The sequence below is a fragment of the Peromyscus maniculatus genome, chromosome 1 (genome assembly GCF_049852395.1).
Source record: "Peromyscus maniculatus bairdii isolate BWxNUB_F1_BW_parent chromosome 1, HU_Pman_BW_mat_3.1, whole genome shotgun sequence".
Lineage (NCBI taxonomy): Eukaryota > Metazoa > Chordata > Mammalia > Rodentia > Cricetidae > Peromyscus > Peromyscus maniculatus.
The window spans coordinates 200,395,734-200,417,185 of record NC_134852.1 but is presented as its reverse complement, the minus strand read 5'-3'; the positions used below and the strand labels follow the sequence as shown (position 1 = coordinate 200,417,185).

Here is a 21,452-nt window from a genome sequence, read left to right as displayed (position 1 = left end):
CAGAGCAAGCTCCAGGACAGCCAGGGCTACACAGAGAACCCTGTCTTGAACCCCTGACCCTGCCACTGCCCAAAATGTCTGTTTGTTTATGGACACACACCAATAGATGAAAGAGCAAATTTGATCTAGGGTCCTGCTCCCCCCAGCGCCCTAGCCCCCTCCTCCAGCACCCTAGCCCCCCTCCCCCCAGCGCCCTAGCCCCCCTCCCCCCAGCGCCCTAGCCCCCCTCCCCCCAGCGCCCTAGTCCCCTCCCCCAGCGTCCTAGCCCCCTCCCCCCAGCGCCCTAGCCCCTCCCCCCAGCGCCCTAGTCCCCTCCCCCCAACACCCTAGTCCCCTTCCCCAGCGCCCTAGCCCCCTCCCCCCCCAGCGCCCTAGCCCCCTCCCCCCAGCGCCCTAGCCACCGCCCCCCCCCCCCCCCGGTTTCACCAGCCCCCTCACCACCACCCCTTGCCTTCCACGTCTCTCAGCTGTCTCTCCTTTGCCACCCCCGTTTCCTTGCACACTGTCCCCTCTTCATTTAGCATCTTCCACTCCTCCCACTTACATTTCTGTCCTATCGGTAACTTTGGAAGAAAGTTACCAACTAGAACATAAAAATGTCCCGAAATATAGATGTGTTGGACTAACTTAGTCACCCATCTACCTGGATCAGTCACTCCAGTCAGGGGAAGTCTTAGCTCTGATTGGTCAATCAAATCTCTACCCTTGGATGTTGGTTCCAGTCAACTCACCCAAATATGAGTTCTGTATGAAAAGAAGGTTGAAGAATCAGTACGGAGTTTAACAAGAGACTTCAGAGTTATATAGTTAGAAAGATCCCCGATTAATAAAATGACTCTTAAAAGTCAACATTGGACTGATGGCAAAGTTAAATATTTTGGTTTTAAATATGGGACATCAAAACAATGCTATTATGTTTTATAAATAAATGAAAAAAACTTCAAATATCTGTTAAGAACAAGAAACTATTTTTAAAAGTATCCTAATAGAAAGAGAAAATACAAACAAAACTACACACACACACACACACACACACACACACACACACACAACAAAGGAAACACTAAATGAACATATCTGGGGGCTGGAGAGATGAGTCATAGTTAAGAGCACTGATTGCTCTTCCAGAAGACTCTTATTCCATTCCAAGCATCCATAAAGCAGCTCACAAACACTATGTAACTCAAGTCCCAGGCTATTTTACCTCTCTCCTGACCTCCATGAGCACTAGGCAGGCATGTGGCACACAGACATGTATGCAGGCAAAACACCCCACGCACCTAAAAGAAAAAATAAAGGTTAAAAAATTAAATGAACATACCTGACAAAAGACTTGACATGGAAGGTAGATGAAGAGATTATTGAGAATGTTGCCTAGACAACAGAATTTAAGAAGGCCCAGAAGAAAGGAGAAGAGATGTCAATTATACAGTGAAAAATAGCATGTCTGATTAAAGTCCTGGGATGGGGCAGAGGTAATACTTCAGGAGGTACTAACATGGCTTTTCAGAGCTAATAAAGAGAGAAGTTCACAGAGTTAAGAGACACAGTAAATCCCAAAGTAGGGACAGAATGATATCCACATTTAACAATTCCCAAGATGACCCATTTGAAAAACAAAGACAAATCTTTTTAAGAATTAAAAAAAGTAATTTTCTAAAAAGAAAAATTACTTCAAATACATTTTCAGACACTTTAAAACCAAGAGTGCACCACCAGCAGGCTGTTACTAGAGAAAACTCTTAAAATAAATGTACTTCATGAGAAGAAAGGGAAAAAGATCCCAAGTAGAAGGTAAAAAAAAAAAAAATCAAAGAAGCAAAACCCAACTATTCACTTTGACAGCACATCTAAAATATCAAGGTCCAGTGAGATAACAGCAAAAGATGAACATGCACCATTCATACACCAACTAGAAGGAATCTGGTGGCACTCTGTTGGCATTAGATGAATAAATCCTCATGGTGAAAGTCATACAGAAGATAAAATCCCTTATTTTCAGATGATAGAATATGAAATTTATCGGAATGTATGAACATGTAACACATACAAGTACCTAACAATATAGCCACAAATATACATAATACATGACGGAATGGCTAGGAAAAACCAAGCAGAAGATTTTTAATAGGCTTCTCTATACATGTGATGGAGTGAACCATGAGTTCTCTACATGTGTGATGGAATGAACAGTGTATTTTTGCCATAGCAGTCTATACAGACAGAGCATTTCTCTCAGCCACTCGCAGCCCATGGTGGTTTCTCCTTCTGAGTAAAGGCCCAAAACACCATGCTTTAAATGACCCTTCACAACATCAATTCCATATCCCATCCCTGACCTTATGGCCCACATGCTTGTCTCATGCTGTGTTTATTGATGCATTAGGTCATTCACTCATTTAAATGAATAAATAAGATTTCTGTATTTTAAGTTTCTCAGAGACCTTGTTTAAGTCTGTGATTTCCCGTCATCTAGTCCCAAAGAGTGTGTTGCACACAGCGGCCATTAAACAAGTCCGTGGTGAATTAATGACATGTGTAGTAATTACACGATGTGTTTTCTTTTCTCTGTGTGGATTTTTCAGGGCACTGTTTATATCTACACATTTGGGGAGGAGCCAGCTCTAGATAAAGTCCTAGAAGCCTGTGATGGGAAAGTTCTGGCAATGGACTTTGTCACACCTGGAACCAAACATTTCATGGTAAGAAATGGTCTCCTGGGACACTGCAGGATCAAAGTTGTTATATTTCATGGTTTAAATTCCTATCCACATGAACTGAGTATCTTTGGACCAACTGTTTGATAGGCAAAGTTTTTCAAAGCCCATATTCAGAGAAAGAGATATTCTGAAGGCCCTATCAAAGAAACTGGATGAATAACATTTCAAAAGTGCAAGTTCTGGGACAAGATGGGTTATCTAGTGAATTCTACTAAACATTTAAGGCAAAAAAAAAAAATACCAATTCTCCACAATCCCATTTAAAAGTTATAAGCAGAGCAAATTCTTCACTCATTCTCCAAGGCTTTCCTTTGGCACCCAAGCCAGAGAAAACACCACAAGAAGAATAAATTATGGGTCACTATCTCTCCTGAGCCAAAGACAAGCATCCTCCATTAAATACTAGCAATGCATAAAAACAACGGCATACCTCAGGGTGATTTATGTCAGATGTGCAACCCTGAAACACTGATTCCACATTAAATAATCAGTTAGCATACTCCATCACATCATGACTAAGCATCATAGACTAAAGAAGAAAAATCGTGTCATCTTATCAGTCAGTGAAGCACTCAACAACATCTGTTACTGACTTATAATAAAAATATTTCAAAAATCGATAGAGAGGCTCACTGTAGTAGGTATATCTACAAAATACCTAATTCCTAATCAGTATCAAACTGGAAGTCTGAGCTCATACAATAAGATTTTTAAAAAGAGTAAAAGGTATACAGACTGGACAGAAATAAAACTGACTCTGTTCAGGTGACATGATTGCCACCAAATAAAGTCACAAACTATCGGCACACACCCCTAGACCTGGGTGACCATAGCAAGGTGCAGGAGAATCAGTTAACACAAAAAGAGAGAAACTGTTTTCATACATACCAAACAATGAGCAATTAAAATCCGAAGTTAGAAACACAATACTGTTTACCTTAGTACAATACAATGAACTAGGACTACATCTAACAAAAGATAGGCTCCATATGAGAAATCCACAAATGACCATCTTCATCTATGGAGACCTGTCACCCTGACATGGATAAGACGCTTCAGTTTTGCTAACATGTCGCTTCTTCCCAAGTTGAGCTACAGACTTGGTATAATTCTTGTCAAAATATCAGTAAGTTATCTTGTAAAAATTGGTTGCTTGTAAAATTTACATAGCAATGCAAAAAAATCGATAAACTACTGAAGGAGGTGTCAGTGCGATACTGAGAAGCAAATACAGTCAGGACTGATGCAAGAATAATAAAGACTGATGTTGGTGAAAGAATAAAATAATAGATAAATGTAATAGAAAACAGAGCCCCCAAGTGAAGCCACGTGAATATAATCAACTGATGTTTTGTTGTTTAAAACTTTATTTTGTGAAAGGGTCTTGCTGAGCCACCCAGGCTGGCCTTGAACTTACAATCTTCATACCTCCACTCCCCAGTTTGCTGGGATTATAAGTGCCACCACCATGCCTAACATAGTAGCTGACATTTGGCAAAGTAGCAAAGGCAATTCAGTAAAAATATTATCATCTTTTCAACAAAGGTGCCAAAACAATGAGTTTCTGCATGCACACAACCTCCAATGCACCCACCATGGCAGGTGCACACTCACACACACAAATAAATATAATTTAAATAGTTTGAACCCAGATGCAAAAGTTATACTTTCCAAAAAAAATAAAATTTTATTTATTCATTTATTTATTCATTTATTTATTGTCAACTGTAGACAAATGTAAATGCAAAATTATTAAAAGATGATGAAAAAATCTGAGTTACTTTGGGCTTGGTGGTAAACTCTTTAACTACAGTACTAAGTACAATCTACAGAGGGACAATTTGGGAGGTTGCACATGAATGGATGGTCTGCTCTGTAAAGGATCTCTGGAGTAGAAAGCCCCAGGCACACCCTCTGTAGAGGACAGGAAGCCACAGCTGACAAAGGACCAGGGTCTCAGATCTGCAAAGAGCGCATGGGACCCGACAGTATGTGAGAGCTCACACTGGTACAGCCACTTTGGATACCAACATGGCAGTCGATCGACCTCAAGACCCAGCTCTGCCACTCTTGGCCATATACCCAAGGGACGCTCAATCATACCACAAGGACACTTGCTCAACTATGTTCATAGCAGCTTTATTTGTAATAGCCAGAAGCTGGAAACAATCTAGATGTCCCTCAGCCAAGGAATGATTAAAGAAAATGTGGTACATCTACACAATGGAGTATTACTCAGCTGTTAAAAAAAAAAGCACACCAGGAAATTTGAAGGCAAATGGATGGAACTAGTAAAAATCATCCCAAATGAGGTAACCCAGACCAGAAAAACAAACATATGTACTTACTCATAAGTGGATATTAGCTATAAAATAAAGGATAACCATGCTACAATTCACTAACCCAGAGAAACTAGGTAACAAGGAGGGCTTAGGAGGGGGACGCTTTGATCTCCTGGAAAAGTGAAATAGAAGAGATTTTCTGGGTGAACTGGGGCAGGTGGGGGTGGGAACATGAGGAATCAGATTGGGGGGGATGGGGAGAGTGCTGAAAGAGAAGACTGGAAAGGGGGCCATTCTAGGGTCAGATAGAAACAGTGCAAGGGAAACCCCCAGGATCTACAAGGATGACCCCATCTAAGACTTCTAACAATGGGGGACAGGTAGCCTGAACTGGCCATCTCCTGTCACCACAGGCCATCTCCTGTACCCAGGCAAGACTTCCAATGGAGGGACACCAACCCCCAGCTACATAACCTTCAACCTACAATCTGTCCTGCCTACAAGATGTGCCGGCGCAGAAATTGTGGGAGTGACCAACCAATGATGGTTCAGCCTAAGACCCATGCCATGATATTGAGCCCACCCCTGACACTGCCTGGCATGCCAGGACCCAGAAGCTGGAAGGCCCAGAAACCTAGGATAGAACAAATACGACTAGAAAAAAATGTCAATGAAATGATCCCTAATAATATTCTGCTATACTCATAGATTGTTACCTGGTCCAATTGTCATCAGAGAGGCTGTACCCAGCAACTGATGAAAACAGATGCAGACTCACAGGCAAACATTAGGCAGAGTTTGGGGAATCGGGAAGAAGAGAGAGAAGGAAGGATTGTAGGAGGGGTCAAGGACATCACAAGAAAACCCACAGGATCAACTAACCTGGGCTCATAGGAGCTCACAGAGACTGAACTGACAACCAGGGAGCCTGCATGGGACTGACCTAGGCCCTCTGCATATATGTGACAGTTGTATAGCCTGGTCTTCTTGAGGGACTCCTAACAGTGGGAGCAGGGGCTGTCTCTGACTCTGTTGTCAGCTTTTGGGAAACTATTCCTCATACTGGGTTCCCTTGCCCAGCCTTACTATGAGGGGAGATGCTTAGAGTTACCACAACTTGATAGGCCTTGTTTTGCTGATATCCATGGGAGGCCTGCCCTTTTCTAAATAGAAACAGGAGGAGGGGAGTGGGGTGGTGCTGAGGGACTGGGAGGAGAGAGGGGGAAACTGCAGTCAGGATGTAAAATAAGTAAATATAAATCAATAAAGAAAGAAAGTGAACAACTTCGTTCAGAAATGCGCAAAAAAAAAGTATGACTAGACTCCACACTAAAGAAGACATATGGATGGAAAATAAGTTATGAAAAGATGCTGGAAGCATTGTCCTTAGGAAATTGTATGTTGGGGCAATGAGATACCACTGTCCATTAGGATGTCTAAAATCTACAATTCCGGCAATGACAGAAGATTGCTGCAGAGCAGCCAAAGCACTCATTCGTTGCGTATAGGCACGGCCGATTTGGAAGATGGCTTGTCAGTTTCTTTCAGCACTAGACAGGTGCCATATGCTCTGGTGGTTACACTTCTTAACGTTTATCCAAATGGGTTGAAAACATAATGCCACCAAAAAATAAGCAGCATTGTTCATAATGGCCCAAACTTGGCAAACCACTGAGGTACCCATCCACCAGTGAATGGAAAGACTGGAGCAGTCATACAATATGCTGTTGCTCAGTAATAAGAAGAAATAAAGCTGTCAAGCCACCAAAAGACTTGGAAAGGTCATAAATGTATAGTGCTAAGTGAAAGAAGCCAGTGTGGAAAAGCCGACATGCTGTATGAATCTAACGGGAGAGTCTGGGAAAAGCAAAGCCGCAGAGACAGTAAAAAAGATCAGCAGTTGTCAGGGGTGTGGGAGGTGTCCACTGTACTTGCTGCTCAAACGTCTATAGTCCTAAATATGCTCTAAAAGTAAAAGAATTTTAAAAGAACAGTATATAATTTCCTGTTTCGGGGCTTAATCATTATCATTGGGCAATGGTCCCACTGAATTTCCAGGAGATTTTTATTTAAAGTAGACTGTGGGGGAAATGTTTATTTTTATTTTTAATGTGTGTAGGTATTTTACCTGCATGTATTATTGTGCACACATATGTGCCTGGTGCCTGCAAAAGCCAAAAGAGGACATTGGATCCCTTGGAACTGGAGTTACAGAGGGTTGTAAACAGCCATGTGGGTGCTGGGAATCAAGCCTTGGTCCTCAGGAAGAGCAGTCAGTACTCTTAACCACTAGGCCATATTTTCTAGTCCCTTATTTCACTTTTCTTAACTGAGTTATGATAGTTAAATCCTATTAAAGATAACTTATTTTGGGCTGCCTGGGTTCTTATTGCCCTAGACTGGCTGAAGACATCCACAGGCCTGCCTGGTGCCACAAGGTGCTGGGCAGGTAGGCACCATTATGATGCCACCAAATACATGGTGGAGAAATGGGAAAGAAGAAGAAGCGGACTAGTTGATGTGCTGTGGAAAGAGGCAGGACTGAAGAAGCAAAGGTGGTGAGGAACAGGCTGATGTGGGTGGCCTGCTTGCCTCCCAGGGCCATGGTGACATCTGGGCCCAGGCTGCAGCTGAGGGCCACGTCTGGGTCCGTGGTCCTATGGCAGTCGGGATATGTATTGCTAACTGTGGCTCCTGTTACCAAAGGAACCGTAGGAACCAAGCATGTTGAAATCCCAGGGCTGTGCTGAGCAGCACCTCCCTTCACTGGCCCTGGGAGAGCTGGTCCTGCCCCTCAGGGGAGAGCTGGCCCCACACTGGAGATGACCCCACCTCTCACCAAGGGTATTGGAGCTGGCCCCAATGGCATGGGCATAGAAGAGCTGGCTGGGCAAAGAAAGCTGGCTCTGTCCCTCACCTGAGGGGAGTGGTCCCAGTGGCCCAGACTGGCCAAATCAGCTACCACCGGACCCACATCCAGGACTTTGAGTTGGCCCACCCCAACAACTACCCAGTCTATGACCTGCTGGAGTGTGTGAAGGGACAGACAGGTCCTATAGGACCATGGCCACAGGATCTCCATGACTGGGGGTAAGAGCAGGATATCTGAGGGGAGTTTCCGTGAGGGTCCGGTATGGATGGTGTACAAGAAGCCAGAGGCCTTGAACCAGACCCATAATTCATTGCAATGAACATTTGCAAGTAAAGCTGAATGGACAGAAGATTATGGGCATGAAGCAGCTCCCAGCGCCACTAAGACAAATGAAGAGGTACTGGAGAGGCAGGAAAGATGGAGGATTGAAGTGTGTTTTTTGTTTGTTTGGTTTGGTTTGTTTTTAATTAATATTTTTTAAAATTTTCTTTTGGGGGGATACTACAGGGTAAGGGTAAATATGGAGGGACTAAGAAATAAGCAAGATTGGGGTACATGTTGTGAAATTCCTAAATAATCAATAAAAGCTTATGTTAAGAAGATAACTTGTTTTATTTCTTACATTTTTATTATTTATTATCTATTTGTTGTATGTACATACATGCCCTCACATAAGGGGGTCAGAGGACAATTTGTGGGAGTTGGTTCTCTCCATCCACCACGTGGGTCCCTGAATCAAATTCAGGTCATCAGGCTTGGTAGCAAGTGTCTTTTCCCACTGAGTATATCTTTACTTTGCAACCCTGGCTGGTGGGGAACTCACTATATAGGCCAGTTGGCCTCAGACTCACAGAGATCCCCTTCTTTTGCCTCCCAAGTGCTGAAGATAATTGTTTTAAAGACACAAAAGGAGCCAAATATGATAGTTTGTGCCTGTAATCCTAGCATGTGGGAAGGGAGACGGGGGATGTAGGTGGGGTTTTTTGTTCCACCAACCCGCTCCCAAATAACCACAGCAGAGACTTAATATTAATTATAAACGCTCGACCAGTAGCTTAGGCTTTTTACTAACTAGCCCTTATAACTTAAATAAACCCATTTCTATTAATCTATGTGCTGCCCTGAGGCTTGTTTACCTCATCTACATGCTTCCCATCCTACATCTACATCTCAGGGCATCTCCTCCTGACTCCTGAGACTCTGCCCCTCTTCTCCCCAGCATTCTCCTAGTTTGGTTCTCCCACCGAACCTTATCCTATCTAGCTGTAGGCCAGTCAGCTTCTTTATTAAACCAATCACAGTGACATGTATTCACACAGTGTAAAAGAATATTTCACAGGGAGACTGGGAGTTCAAACCTGGCCTGGGTTTTGTATGAAACCTTGTTTCAGGGAGACAAAGAGGGGGAGAGGGAGAAGAAAGCAGGAGGATAGAGGAAAAGGTAACGGCTGACATTTCTTCAGAAAATAAGAATTGAAATTGGATTTATAAATTATTAATAACCCACACACACAGTGAAGCTTTTAACTGGCCCCCAGGTTGACACACTAGACCACTAGCATGTGCTGCACAGCAGATTCCAGCCCTCCACTCACTGTCGCCTGTCTTTCTCCTACAGACGCTCACAAATTCAGGGGAAGTCACTCTTTTGTGGATAGAGGATGGCACTTGCATAAGCAAGATTCTTCTGGGAACTCAAGTAAGTGTACCTGACAAATCAGTGTTCAAAATATTTATTCCAATTCCACTCGCCTTTCTAGTTCCCATCTCGGGGGTCTGTGGAAATCCTCGCTACTGTGTTGTTTCACCCACACAGAGTTTGAGAAGCCCCGATTTAGTCCTACTCACCTGGCACAGTGCCAACCTCACCCCACAGTGTCAGAGAAGGGAACCAGCCTGAAGGAGGGGGATGACGACACAGCAGAAGGTCCCCCTCTCTGAAGGTCCCAAAGAGTGTCTTCTAAGGGAGCAAGCCCTGTAAGAGGACCAGCAACAGTAATCAACATAAGCTCAGCCCTGGAAATAGGTCACATACATCCCAAGCCCTAGAAGTTATGGGAGGGGATTTCTCCACGGATATTCAAGACCTTTGTAGAAGGAAGCCATCTAGATACCAGCTGGCAAACACCCACGACACATTCCTCAAGATGCCATCACTTCTGCCCAAGTCACAGTACATTTTGCATAAAAATATTGTAAAAAATGTAAAGACCTAATAAATAATAATGGTGCCGGATTTTTTTCCATTGAATCCTAGAAAGTAGGGAAATTCCAGTCCTTCTCTCCTACAAAATTAAAAATCTCAATTATAAAAGATTTATCTCAATCAATTATATAAGAAATGATACTAAGCATCATGCCATATAATGTTACAAGTTGCAAAAAAAAAAAGATACCTACCCTCCCAGAAAAGTAATAATAAAAAGTCTTGTCTTAAAAGCCATGAAATATAGAACACTACATAATCTGTGTGACAAAGGCTTGTATGTATCAGTTTCTATGAGAACTTCTAGAACTAAAGAGACGTTCTATATCCATCTCTGTTTGCGGACAAGAAGCAAGTGGGTAACAATATCCCCAGGAGGCCGTATAACCAGGATTCACTTTGCTCCTCTTGGACAAGGCAGAATACAGTCACTGTCAGGTCTTGCTCAGCCTTCACTGAGCTCCGAGCCAGGCCTGGTACAAGGCTGTGGTCCAGCCTGGTACATAGCTGTGATCCAGCCTGTGCTTGGGAGACACGGGTCTTTCCTTATGGCGGATCCCACTGCACTACAGAGAAATGATCACTGTACAGACCCAGTGATGCTGAGGCCAAATATTTCTGCCTCTGCCGTAGCTGTTTCCCTGTGAACACTTTAGGCAGTAGTTCTCAAGGAGCCCAGCCCAGCACCACCATGGCTAGATGCCCATACTGCAGAAGCTTCCCTTGCTGTCTGTCGCCCGTGAGAGGACATGAGACTCCCTTGGCCACTGCTGTTTAGAGTAGCTCACTGCAGCTGTAGAATGGAGGAGTATTTCAGTGGATAATTTGAGGAGCATCTCTCTCTCTCTCTCTCTCTCTCTCTCTCTCTCTCTCTCTCTCTCTCTCTCTCTCCCTCTCTCTCGGTCTTATCCTATAAAGGCTTTCAGTTATTATGTAATAAGAGCCCACTGAAGGGAGCCAGGTAGTGGCACACGCCGGGAGAGGGCACGGTGGCTAAAATGCCTGCTGTAAGGACCAGGATCTCCAGCACCTATGTAAATGCTGTGCAGATGTGATGGGCATCTGTACTCCCAGGTGTGGGAGGCAGAAACAGGCCTCAGTGGAGCAAGCTGGCTGGCTGGAGTAGCTGGGTCAGCAAGCTCTGGGTTCAAACAAGAGACCCTGCCTCAGTGTATAAGGTGGAGAGCAATCGAGGAAGACGGCCAATGACCATCTTTGGCCTACAACTGCACATACACACACATGTATGTGGACCCTCGCACATACACACACATGTATGTGGACCCTCACACATGCACACACATGTATGTGGACCCTCACACATGCACACACATGTATGTGGACCCTCACACATGCACACACATGTATGTGGACCCTCACACATGCACACACTGCACCACAAACTCAGGCAAAGCTCTGTTTGAAAGTCGGAGCCTTGAGTGCTCATCTGGACGCTGTCATCAGCCCACTTTTATTTGTTGTCCTCACAGCAGCTGACAGATCTCCGTCTGGCTTGCCCTCTTGTTTTCTTTATCAAACCCCAATAAATATGTCCTTGGGTTTCTCCCTGAGTCCAATTCTGCATCCCTTTATATATGAGATGTATAATCCATAAGTGGACCCCATACTTCCCTGTGACATGAGGGACCCCGTGTTTCCCTGTGACACTACAGCTTAGTTTTCTTAAATCCCCTTTAGATCCTATTATTCTCGTTTTTAACATAAAAATACCACATAGATCTTCCTGTGGTTGCTTCTGCACTCTGACCATTTCAGGAATGTTGACTTTCTGAGAAGAAATATGTACCATAACAAGCTTGCAGGCTTTTCAAAACTTCTAAGCATTTGAGGTGGGGTGAGGGTAGGCAGAGGATGAAATAGAGGGCTTGAAGCATGCTAAGAGCAAGCTCTGCAGCCCTGAGCTACATGCCCAGCCCAGTAGGTGTCTTGTGTATGGAGCAGGCCTCATTCTCTGGGGTTTTATCTTAAACAGGCAACAGCTCTAGCATGCTCCCCTTCCTCCTTGTCAGCTGTCGTGGGGACAATGGATGGCTATCTATACTTCCTGGACACCCAGAACGTGGAGTTCCCTCGGGTGATTCACAGGACCTTCCTCTCCGAGTCACCAGTGAAGATCTTGACGTAAGTATCTCCTGTCATCAGGCCTACCAGCAGGGGGCTCCAGCAAAGCATGTCGGTTTTTTCAGTTTTACACATGTCATTTATTTTGAACACCCACTCAGTTCAGCATTCAAAAAGTACAAAGGCACACAGAGTAGGAAGTCTCACACACAGCTCCCTCCCAGGAGCAGCCTATAATCTATTTTCAACATCACCTTTCAAAGACGTTTTTATCCACAAATAAACAAAAGACCAGAATTTCTCTTCACTTACATGGTCTTCAAATAATGAGAGAGGCTGGAGTGTGTGCTGTTGTGTGAGGATGCATGAATGAGTGCAAGCATGTTGGCCAGAGTCCAGTCTTAGGTATTTCCTCAGATGCCATCCAACTTGTTTTGGGGGGATGGGTTCTCTCACTGGGCCTGGAACTCACTGTTGGGGTTAGGCTAGGTGGATTGGCCAGTGAGGGCCAGAGATCTTGTCTCCACCTCCCCAGCCCAGAGGTCATGTACAGATGCCACTATGGCTTTGTTTCAGGCAGGTTCTGGGGCTCGAACTCTGGTCCTTATACTTGAGGGACAGGCACTTTATCAACTGAGCTGTCTCGCCAGCCCCACTGGAGAATGTTCAACATCCATATTAAAGGCCAGCCTCATGCTTCTGTACGATGGCATGGGGTTCCATTAGCCACGTTTCATCATTTTTCTCAAACAGTAGTACACTGATGGATGTTTAAATTATTTCAAATCCTTTGAAGCAATATTCTCAAGGAGATTTCTGCTGGTTTCTAACATTATTATAGAAAGTGATGAGTTTCATGATAACATTTTCATACTTGGTTTTCATTTACCTCTGTTCCCATTTCCCTTCCCCTTTGCTGCCCTCAAGATCCATTTTCTGCTTCCATGGTTCATTATTTTCTTCTTTCTTCCCTCCTTAAGATCTCTCTTCCCTCTAGTTTTGTCCCTTCCTTATGACCCTTCTTGTTCTCTCTCTCTCTCTCTCTCTCTCTCTCTCTCTCTCTCTCTCTCTCTCTCTCTCTCTCTCACACACACACACACACACACACACACACACACACAAACACACACACCACACAAATGCGCACACACACATGCACACACACTAAAATCTAGACTCTGCATGTGAGATAAAGCATGTAGTGTTGTCTTTCTGAATCTGGCCTATTTAGTTTACCATAACAGTTTCCAGTCTCACCCATTTTCTTAAAGAGGTCATGATTTCATTTACAGTTATTTTTTACTCTTTTTCTTTTATTGAAAATAGGTATTTTCATTCAATATATTCTGATTACAGTTTCCCCACCCCCAGTTCCTCTGAGAGCCTCCCTACCTCCCCTCCCATCAGAATTCACCACCTTTCTGACTCTCATTAGAAAACAAACAGCCATCTAAAGAATAATAATAAAATATGACAGAAACAAATCAGAATAGGACAAAACAAATAGAAGAAAAAGAGCCAAGGAAAAAACACACAAAAAAATACATCTAGACAGAGAAACACAGATTCACGCACGCACGCACGCACGCACAGAGGAAGCCCATAAAAACACAAACATGGAAACCATAATATATATGAAAAGTGCCTATAATGTAAATAAGATAAAATAATTTAAAAAATAAATGTCCTGTCTAAACATTGAGACAAAGAATCTCCAAAGATGCCACTGAATTCTTTTTGTGTGGGCCATCTACTGAAGGACATGGGGCCTACCCTTAAGAGTGGTTTGTATCCCCAGGGAGACTGTTGGGGAGAATTCCTTATCCATTTGTGAGTAGTTATCAGTTGGAGATAGCATCTGCAGCTTCTCGGATAGGGAGGGGGCACATGTCCACTTCTCTGAGCACTGGGACCCCATTTGGCACAGACCCACGCAGGCCCTGTGCATGCCGCCAGTCTCTGTGAATTCAGATGTGCGACGGTCCCCCTGCGTTTAGAAGGCCTTGTTTCCTTGGTGTTCCCCACCCCCCCTGGCTTTGACCATCCTTGCACCTCCTCTTCCACAGGGTTCCTTGAGCCCTAAGGGGGGCAGGGCATTTGTGGAGACATCCCATTTCGGACTGGGTGTTCCAAGGTCTCTCACTCTCCACACACTGTCAAGTTCTAGGTCTCTGTATTTGTTCCCATCTGCTGCAGGAGGAAGCTTCTCTGATGGTGACTAGGCAAGACACTGATCTATGAGTATAGCAGGAAGCCATTAGGAGTCATGTTATGGCTGCGTTCCTTTAGCAGAAGTAGTACTAGGGTTTCCCCTAGGTCTCTGACTTACCCAGCCTCAAGTTTTAGCCAGGGATGGACTCCGTCTCATGGAGTGGGCTGTAAATCCAATCAGAGAGTGGTTGGTGACTTCCTCAAGCCTTGTGCCACTGTTGCACTAGCACATCTTACAGGTGGGTCACCGTTGTAGACTTAAGGGTTTGTAGCTGGGTTGGTGTCTACCTTTCTCCCTTGGTAGCAACAAGAGCACCTTCTTGTGCTGTGAACGGGGGAATATGAATAGTCAGTGGGGGTGAAGGCACGGTGCAGGCCCCAGCTCGACTTCTCCATGTTCAAGGTGTTGCATAGGTGATGTCTTCAGCAATGGAGCTTTGCCGTCAGTTTGTGGAGAGCAACCAACAGCCTTGGCAATAGCCTGGGTTCTTTGGGGGTTCCCATGGGGTCCCTTTGGCCAACAACTTGATTAGATGCAACCCATTTCCAGTACTGGAAGTTTCATTTGGTGACAAGAGATATCCAGTTGGGGCTCTGTCTCCTCCATTTTTTGTAATTTAAAGTATATATGTATATATATATATATATATATATATATATATATATATATATATATGTGTGTGTGTGTGTGTGTGTGTGTGTGTGTGTGTGTGTGTGTATGCTTCTATTGTATTAGATTTTCATATGACCACCCCTAAGTTTTAGCAGTTCTTCCCCATATTCCCTCCCTTTCTTCCTTTTTTCCTCCCTCTCCCTATGAGGTCCTCCTGTTCCAATCTCCTCTTTCATCTATCCATATCTATTCTATTTTCCCCTCCTAAGGAGATCCATCCATCTCTCCTAGTCCCTTACCCAAGACCTAACCTCTGTGGTCATACATATTGTAGCTTACTTATTGACGATTTAACAGTTAACATCCACATATAAGTGAATACGTATTGTATTTGTCTTTCTGGGTCTGGGTTATCTCACTCAAGATCATTTTTTCTAGCTCCACCCATTTGTCTGTGAATTTCATGGTTTTTGTTTTGTTTTGTTTTTGTTTTTGTTTTTTTGTGTGTTTGTTTTTTCATAGCTGATACTGAATTCCCAGGGTCCTGGGGATTTTGCTACGTCTAGCATGGGACATCTGAGGGGGGAAAAAATCTATCTATACTATGTTCTTATGTCTGTTAACTTTATCCCTCTAAGACAAAATTCTATCAATACAGCTATGGCTCTGTCAGGCATTCAGGGCAGGAATAACTCTAGACATACCAAGCTCTTTATCTATTTACTTTGTTTCTCTGGTCTGAAATCCTGTCTACATAGTTTTAGTTGCGTCCAGTTCCCTAGCTCATAGTCCTGCTAATGACTAAACTCTCTGTTTCCTCGTTCTCCATTTCCTCTACTCTCTACTCCTGGCACTCAGAAAACTCTATCCGAGATCTGATTTACCCTCTACAGAACCTGTCTTTCTTTCTTTGGCATACCATGCTGTTCTGTCTCTTTCTACAGAAAATGCCTGCCCTTTCTTTCCCTGGGCACTCGGTTCTCTGCCTCCTCAGGAATGCTGTTCCACCTCACACCTTGATATGTAAAAACCTCTTTTGTTCTCAGTCAATTGCTCTGGAGAGCCCCTAGGCCTCAAGGTGAGGAGATGGTCTGAGCTTCATTTGCACAAGAAACAAAGCTATTCATCTCCGGCCAGTTTGTCTCCTAGGTTCAGCAGAGGGAGTTAGTAACCTAGGAGTTCAGCAGGTCTGGAAATATTTGGGCAGGCAAGAATTTCATAGTAGAAGACAGCTGGAATATTAAAGGCTGGATAACACCAACTATTCATAATAAATGGTCTGCCTTTTGACAGACCCTTGGCCGGTCAAAGTATAGCTTTAATACACATCTGAATCTCTATAATATATTCTTGTAGCCCCAAAGAAGCTGAGTTATATTTCATTGTGTAAATCTACCACATTTTCTTCATCTATCCATCCATCCATTGATGACCATCTAGGCTGTTTCCAATTTCTGACTATTATGAATAGAGTAGCAGTGAACATGGATGAGCAAGTGTCTCTGTGGTAGGATGAAGTATCCTTTGCGTATATGCCCAAGGGCCAAGGGTGATATAGCTGGAGTAGGTAGGTAAGTCTGTGGGGGCATTTTCTTGACTAATGATTTATGTGGGAGGGCCAAACCCACTGTGGGTGGCATTATCCCTGGGCAGATGGTTCAAGGCTGTATAAGAAAGCAGACTGAGCAAGCCAGTGAGTAGCATCTCTCCACTGCCTCTGCCTCAGCTCCTGGTTCCAGGTTCCTGCCTGGACTTCCCTTCACCATAGACTCTAATCTTTAAGATGAAATAAACCATTTCTTGCCCCATTCCCTCTCTTGCAAGTAAATCTATTCCCAGCTTCCTGAGGAACCACCACACAGTTCCCATAGTGGCTGTACAAGTTTGCACTCCCACCAGCAATGGATGAGGGTTCTCCTTGCTCTGCTTCCTCACCAGCATGAGCTGTCATTTATTTTTTTATTTTTTATTTTTTGGTTTTTGGGTTGTTTGTTTGTTTGTTTGTTTTTGCAAGAGAGGGAACGGGGCAAGAAATGGTTTATTTCATCTTAAAGATTAGAGTCTATGGTGAAGGGAAGTCCAGGCAGGAACCTGGAACCAGGAGCTGAGGCAGAGGCAGTGGAGAAATGCTGCTACTTACTGGCTTTCTCAGTCTGCTTTCTTATACAGCCTTGAACCATCTGCCCAGGGATAATGCCACCCACAGTGGGTTTGGCCCTCCCACATAAATCACTAGTCAAGAAAATGCCCCCACAGACTTACCTACAGGCCAATCTGATATTGTCTTTGTTGAAGTTCTCTCTTTCTAGATGACCCTGGCTTGTGTCAAATTGACCAAGCAGACAAAATCCAACCAACAGAGTTCCTTACAGGACTAAGGATGAGGATTACTTATAGGAAGCAGAAATGACTCAAAGACAACCGCATCACCAAAGCCCGCCCAAGAATGGGACAGCTCGCAAAAGCTGGAAACCAGGAGCGCACTGCACAGCTTGTAGGAAGTTCAACAGGGAGAAGAGGGCCCTTTGCAGGGGGCTCAGTTGGTCTGAGCCTCTTCCAGGCAGCGTGACTGGCCTCTGTGTCTTCTATGCACCTCAGCTGGTCTCTTTCCTTCAGGCTACTGGGGTTGGGCAGAGACTCCCGAGGGCACCTCACGAGACTGAGCCACTCTCTCAGCAGGACTTACTGCTTGCATGTGCTTTGGAAGGAAGGGACCAAGTGAACCTGGTCAGTTTCAGGGACTTCTCGAAGCTTTTTTTGAGTTGTTTATTGCCTAAGCCTAAACACATTTTGCTGCAATATAGAAAGTTTCACCCTCCCTTAGAATATCCTGTTTCACCTTCCTGGAAACATCTGATCTAAAATACCCTGTTATTTCATACACTCGAACACTCCTTTCTACACCTAGGGTTTTCAGAAGTTTGCCTTCTAGATGGAAGATGTTAATCTCCAGGGAAACTGCTACCCAAGACTGGGTCAAATAGTATTTCAACTTTGAGTTTTTTAAGAAACTTCTGTACTTATTCCCATACTGGCTACACAGTGTAGAGCCCCACCACCAGCAAATGAGGGTTCATCTTCCCTGTGTCCTTACTTGCATTTGTTTGTTTTCTTGGTGATAACCATATCAATTGGGATGAGGTAGGCCCTCAAAGAAGTTTCCATTGCATTTCCCTGATGTCTAGGAACAGGGAATACTTTTGCAAACATGTATTTGAAAATGACTCTTTGTAGTCAGGGATCATTTGTGTTTTTATATGAATTTTAAGATTATGTTTTTCTAGTTCTGTGGAAAAAGTCACAGAAATTTTGATGAGGATTGTGTCACATCTGAAGACCACTTTTGGTAATAGAGACATTGTCACACACCAATCTTGCCAATCCATGAACCCAGAAGGCCTTCCATCTTCTATGTCTTCACCTTCTTTCTTCAGTGTGTGTAAAGTTTTCATCACAGAGGTCTTCCACTGCCATGGTTAGGTTTATTCTTAGGTATTTTTGTTTTTGATCTGTTGTGAATGGGATATTTTTCTAAGTTTCTTTCACAGCACTTTTTCATAAAAGATACTGGATTTTGAGTGTAGATTTTATATTGTTACCCAGCTAAAAGTGTTACCTCATCAAAGAGTTTTCTGGTAGAGTCCATAGGGTCTTTTAATTATAGTATCATGTGACTTGCAAATAGGATATTTTGATTTCCTCATTTCCTATATTCATCCCTCTTATTTCATTCTCTTGTCTTATGGTCCTAAGACTTTTGGCATCACATTAAATAGAGTGGAGGGGGTTGGCATCCTTTTTGCTTTTAGGTATTAATAGAAATGCTCTCAATGTTTCCCAAATTTTAGAATTTGGTCTATGGAGTCTTTATTATACACAGATATGTTCTTTGAATTCCTTGGATTTTTTTTTAGGACTTTTATTATGAAGGGACATTGAACTTTGTCAAAGCCTTTTTCGTGTCCATTGAGATGATTAGGTGATTCCTATTATTAAGTCTATTTGCATGTTGTTTTGCATATATTATTTTGCACATGAATGTACCTTGTATCTCTGAGATTAAATCAATTTATTCATGGTGTCTAAACTGTCCCTGCTGATCTCTGTGGCCTCCAGCGCAGCGGAAGTCAGAGTGACTTCCCTTTTTGGCCCTTGCTCTTCTGCACCATGTCTTCTTGTATGGGCCGCCTCTTTCCCAGACCTTTTTTTTTTTTTAATTTTTCTTCTCTGATTCATATTGTTTCATTCTTTTCTATTTTGATAAACTTGTAGAAGTGCTTCACTACATTCCTCCCCTTTGTCCATGTGGCAGTTGTAAGGTACTAAGATGTCACATCCATCACTGGCAAATCTCTGCCAATGCATTCTACCAATTTACCATGAAACATCTGCATATGTGTTTCTTGAGCGTTTTTATTTGTTTGTTTGTTTGTTTGTTTGTTTTTTGGTTTTCCGAGACAGGGTTTCTCTGTGTAGCTTTGCACCTTTCCTGGATCTCACTCTGTAGACCAGGCTGGCCTCGAACTCACAAAGATCCACCTGCCTCTGCCTCCCGAGTGCTGGGATTAAAGGCATGCACCACCACCGCCCCGCCTTCCTGAGCGTTTTTTTGGTTGGCTGGATGTTTGTTTTTGTTTTGTGTCTGTGTGAGGATTGAGCCCCAGGCCTCCTGTGTGTTAGTCAAGCCCTCTACCACTGAGCTACATCCCCAGCCCTCCTGAGTCTTCTTGATTATGTATTTGCAAGTTAAATTTGGGGTCACATTGGCTCAGAGGGGAATGACTACCTCAACATGTAGATGTAGGTTTTTATAAGGTCAAAGAATATTTTAAAATCACAAACCCTAGGACTGGGAATGTGGCCTAATGGTAGATGGGCTGCCTTGCATGCACAAGACCCTCAGTTGCATCCCAGCAGCACAAAATAAATGAATATATAAGTAAATATCACACACTGTAAGAGTGACTTCTTTTCAATCATCCTTCAAGTATAGTTGAACATTTTCCTGTGTCCCACCTGGCCCACAAATCTCTCATCCACAGCCCAACAGCCTTTTATAAAATAATCACTCAGAGGCTTATATTAATTATAACTGCTTGGCCATTAGCTCAGGCTTATTACTGACTAGCTCTTACACTTAAATTAAGCCGAATTTCTTATCTATGTTTAGCCATGTGGCTTGGTACCTTTTCTAAGTTCTGCCTTGACATCTTGCTTCCTCTGTGTCTGACTGATGACTCCTGACTCAGCCCTTCCTCTTCCCAGAATTCTCCTTGTCTGCTTATCCTGCCTGGCTACTGGCCAATCAGCATTTTATTTATCAACCAGTCAGAGCAACACACATTCACAGCACACAGAATGACATCCCACAGCATGCAAGCTCACTTACACCAAGCTGATGAAACAAGCATAATCTGGACATTGGATTTCTTTTCTCCTAGTTACGACCAGCGAGGAATTTTTCTGTTAGTTGGTACAGTGGACGGAAACATCTTTGTCATCGATGCCAAACCCTCAAACTCATTTCAGATTTTTGGATACACTGGTATGCTACAGCATATTTATTTGTTTTAAACTTAGATCACTTTACACCAAATAATTTAAAGTTAAAAATTTGAATTATAGCGAAACAATTGCATACATCATTATTTTTCTGAAAAAGAATACTTTAAATAGAAGTTAAATTCCCATGTTATATTTAGAGAAATTTGGAATGTTAGAGTTGTCTGGTATGCATTTGATGTTAAAAGGTCTTATATCAACTACTGGATTAATTAGTGAAGTATCTGAACATTTTGATATTATAAAGAGAGAAAAAGCTGGGAATCCAACAGACATCCTCCTCACTTCTCACTGAAACTACACACAGAGTAGGAAGCAGTGAAGAAAACCAAGGATGTTCCAAGTAGTGAGGGGCCTGCACCATCCCCCAGAAATAGGTAAAGGAAGACGGAGTGGGTGAAAGTTCAGACAAGTGTGAGTAGACAGGCTCAGAAGTCCCCGTGTGTTGCTCGGTCAGCCAGTGTTCCCGAAGAGACAGGCTGATGGGTCATAGAGGAAATGGGTGAGAAAACGGAGTCAGTCTATGGCAAGATGATGTGGTAGGCTTACAGAGAGTGAAAGATAAAGCAGCGACTGTCAAGGGCAAGGAAAATAGCAGGAAGGTCCCTAGCTGAAGGTCGGGGCCTCCTGCAGGAAGAAGAGACGGCATCAAAGAAGACACAAGGAGATGAAAAGCGGTGGTTGGTGGTGTGTTGTCTTAATGGGCTCAAAATCACAGACGGACTCGAGACTGACCCTTGCATCCCATCGAGGCCAGGAAATGAAGAGAGATGATGGAAATAAAAAGGAAAAAAAGAAAGAGAGAAAGAAAGTAAGATCTAGGAAAAGGTCATTGCAACTGAATTTTCTGAGCTGTGCCCAGTCTTCCTTTTTATGGAAGGTAGAGACAAGTTGTCGAGTGCCT

At 43.4% G+C, this 21,452-nt stretch overlaps 1 protein-coding gene across 2 annotated transcripts in view; it reads left to right on the top strand.

Annotated features, from left to right (window-relative positions):
- The window catches only part of Cfap43 (cilia and flagella associated protein 43), a 97,000-nt gene that overhangs the window by 32,918 nt on the left and 42,630 nt on the right, over positions 1 to 21,452 (top strand). For both annotated transcript variants that reach the window (XM_042265037.2, XM_042265032.2), the window contains exons 9-12: positions 2,586 to 2,702; positions 9,493 to 9,573; positions 12,074 to 12,222; positions 20,428 to 20,531. In XM_042265037.2, coding sequence (XP_042120971.1) covers positions 2,586 to 2,702; positions 9,493 to 9,573; positions 12,074 to 12,222; positions 20,428 to 20,531 — 451 coding nt within the window. The remainder of the gene's footprint in view (positions 1 to 2,585; positions 2,703 to 9,492; positions 9,574 to 12,073; positions 12,223 to 20,427; positions 20,532 to 21,452) is intronic.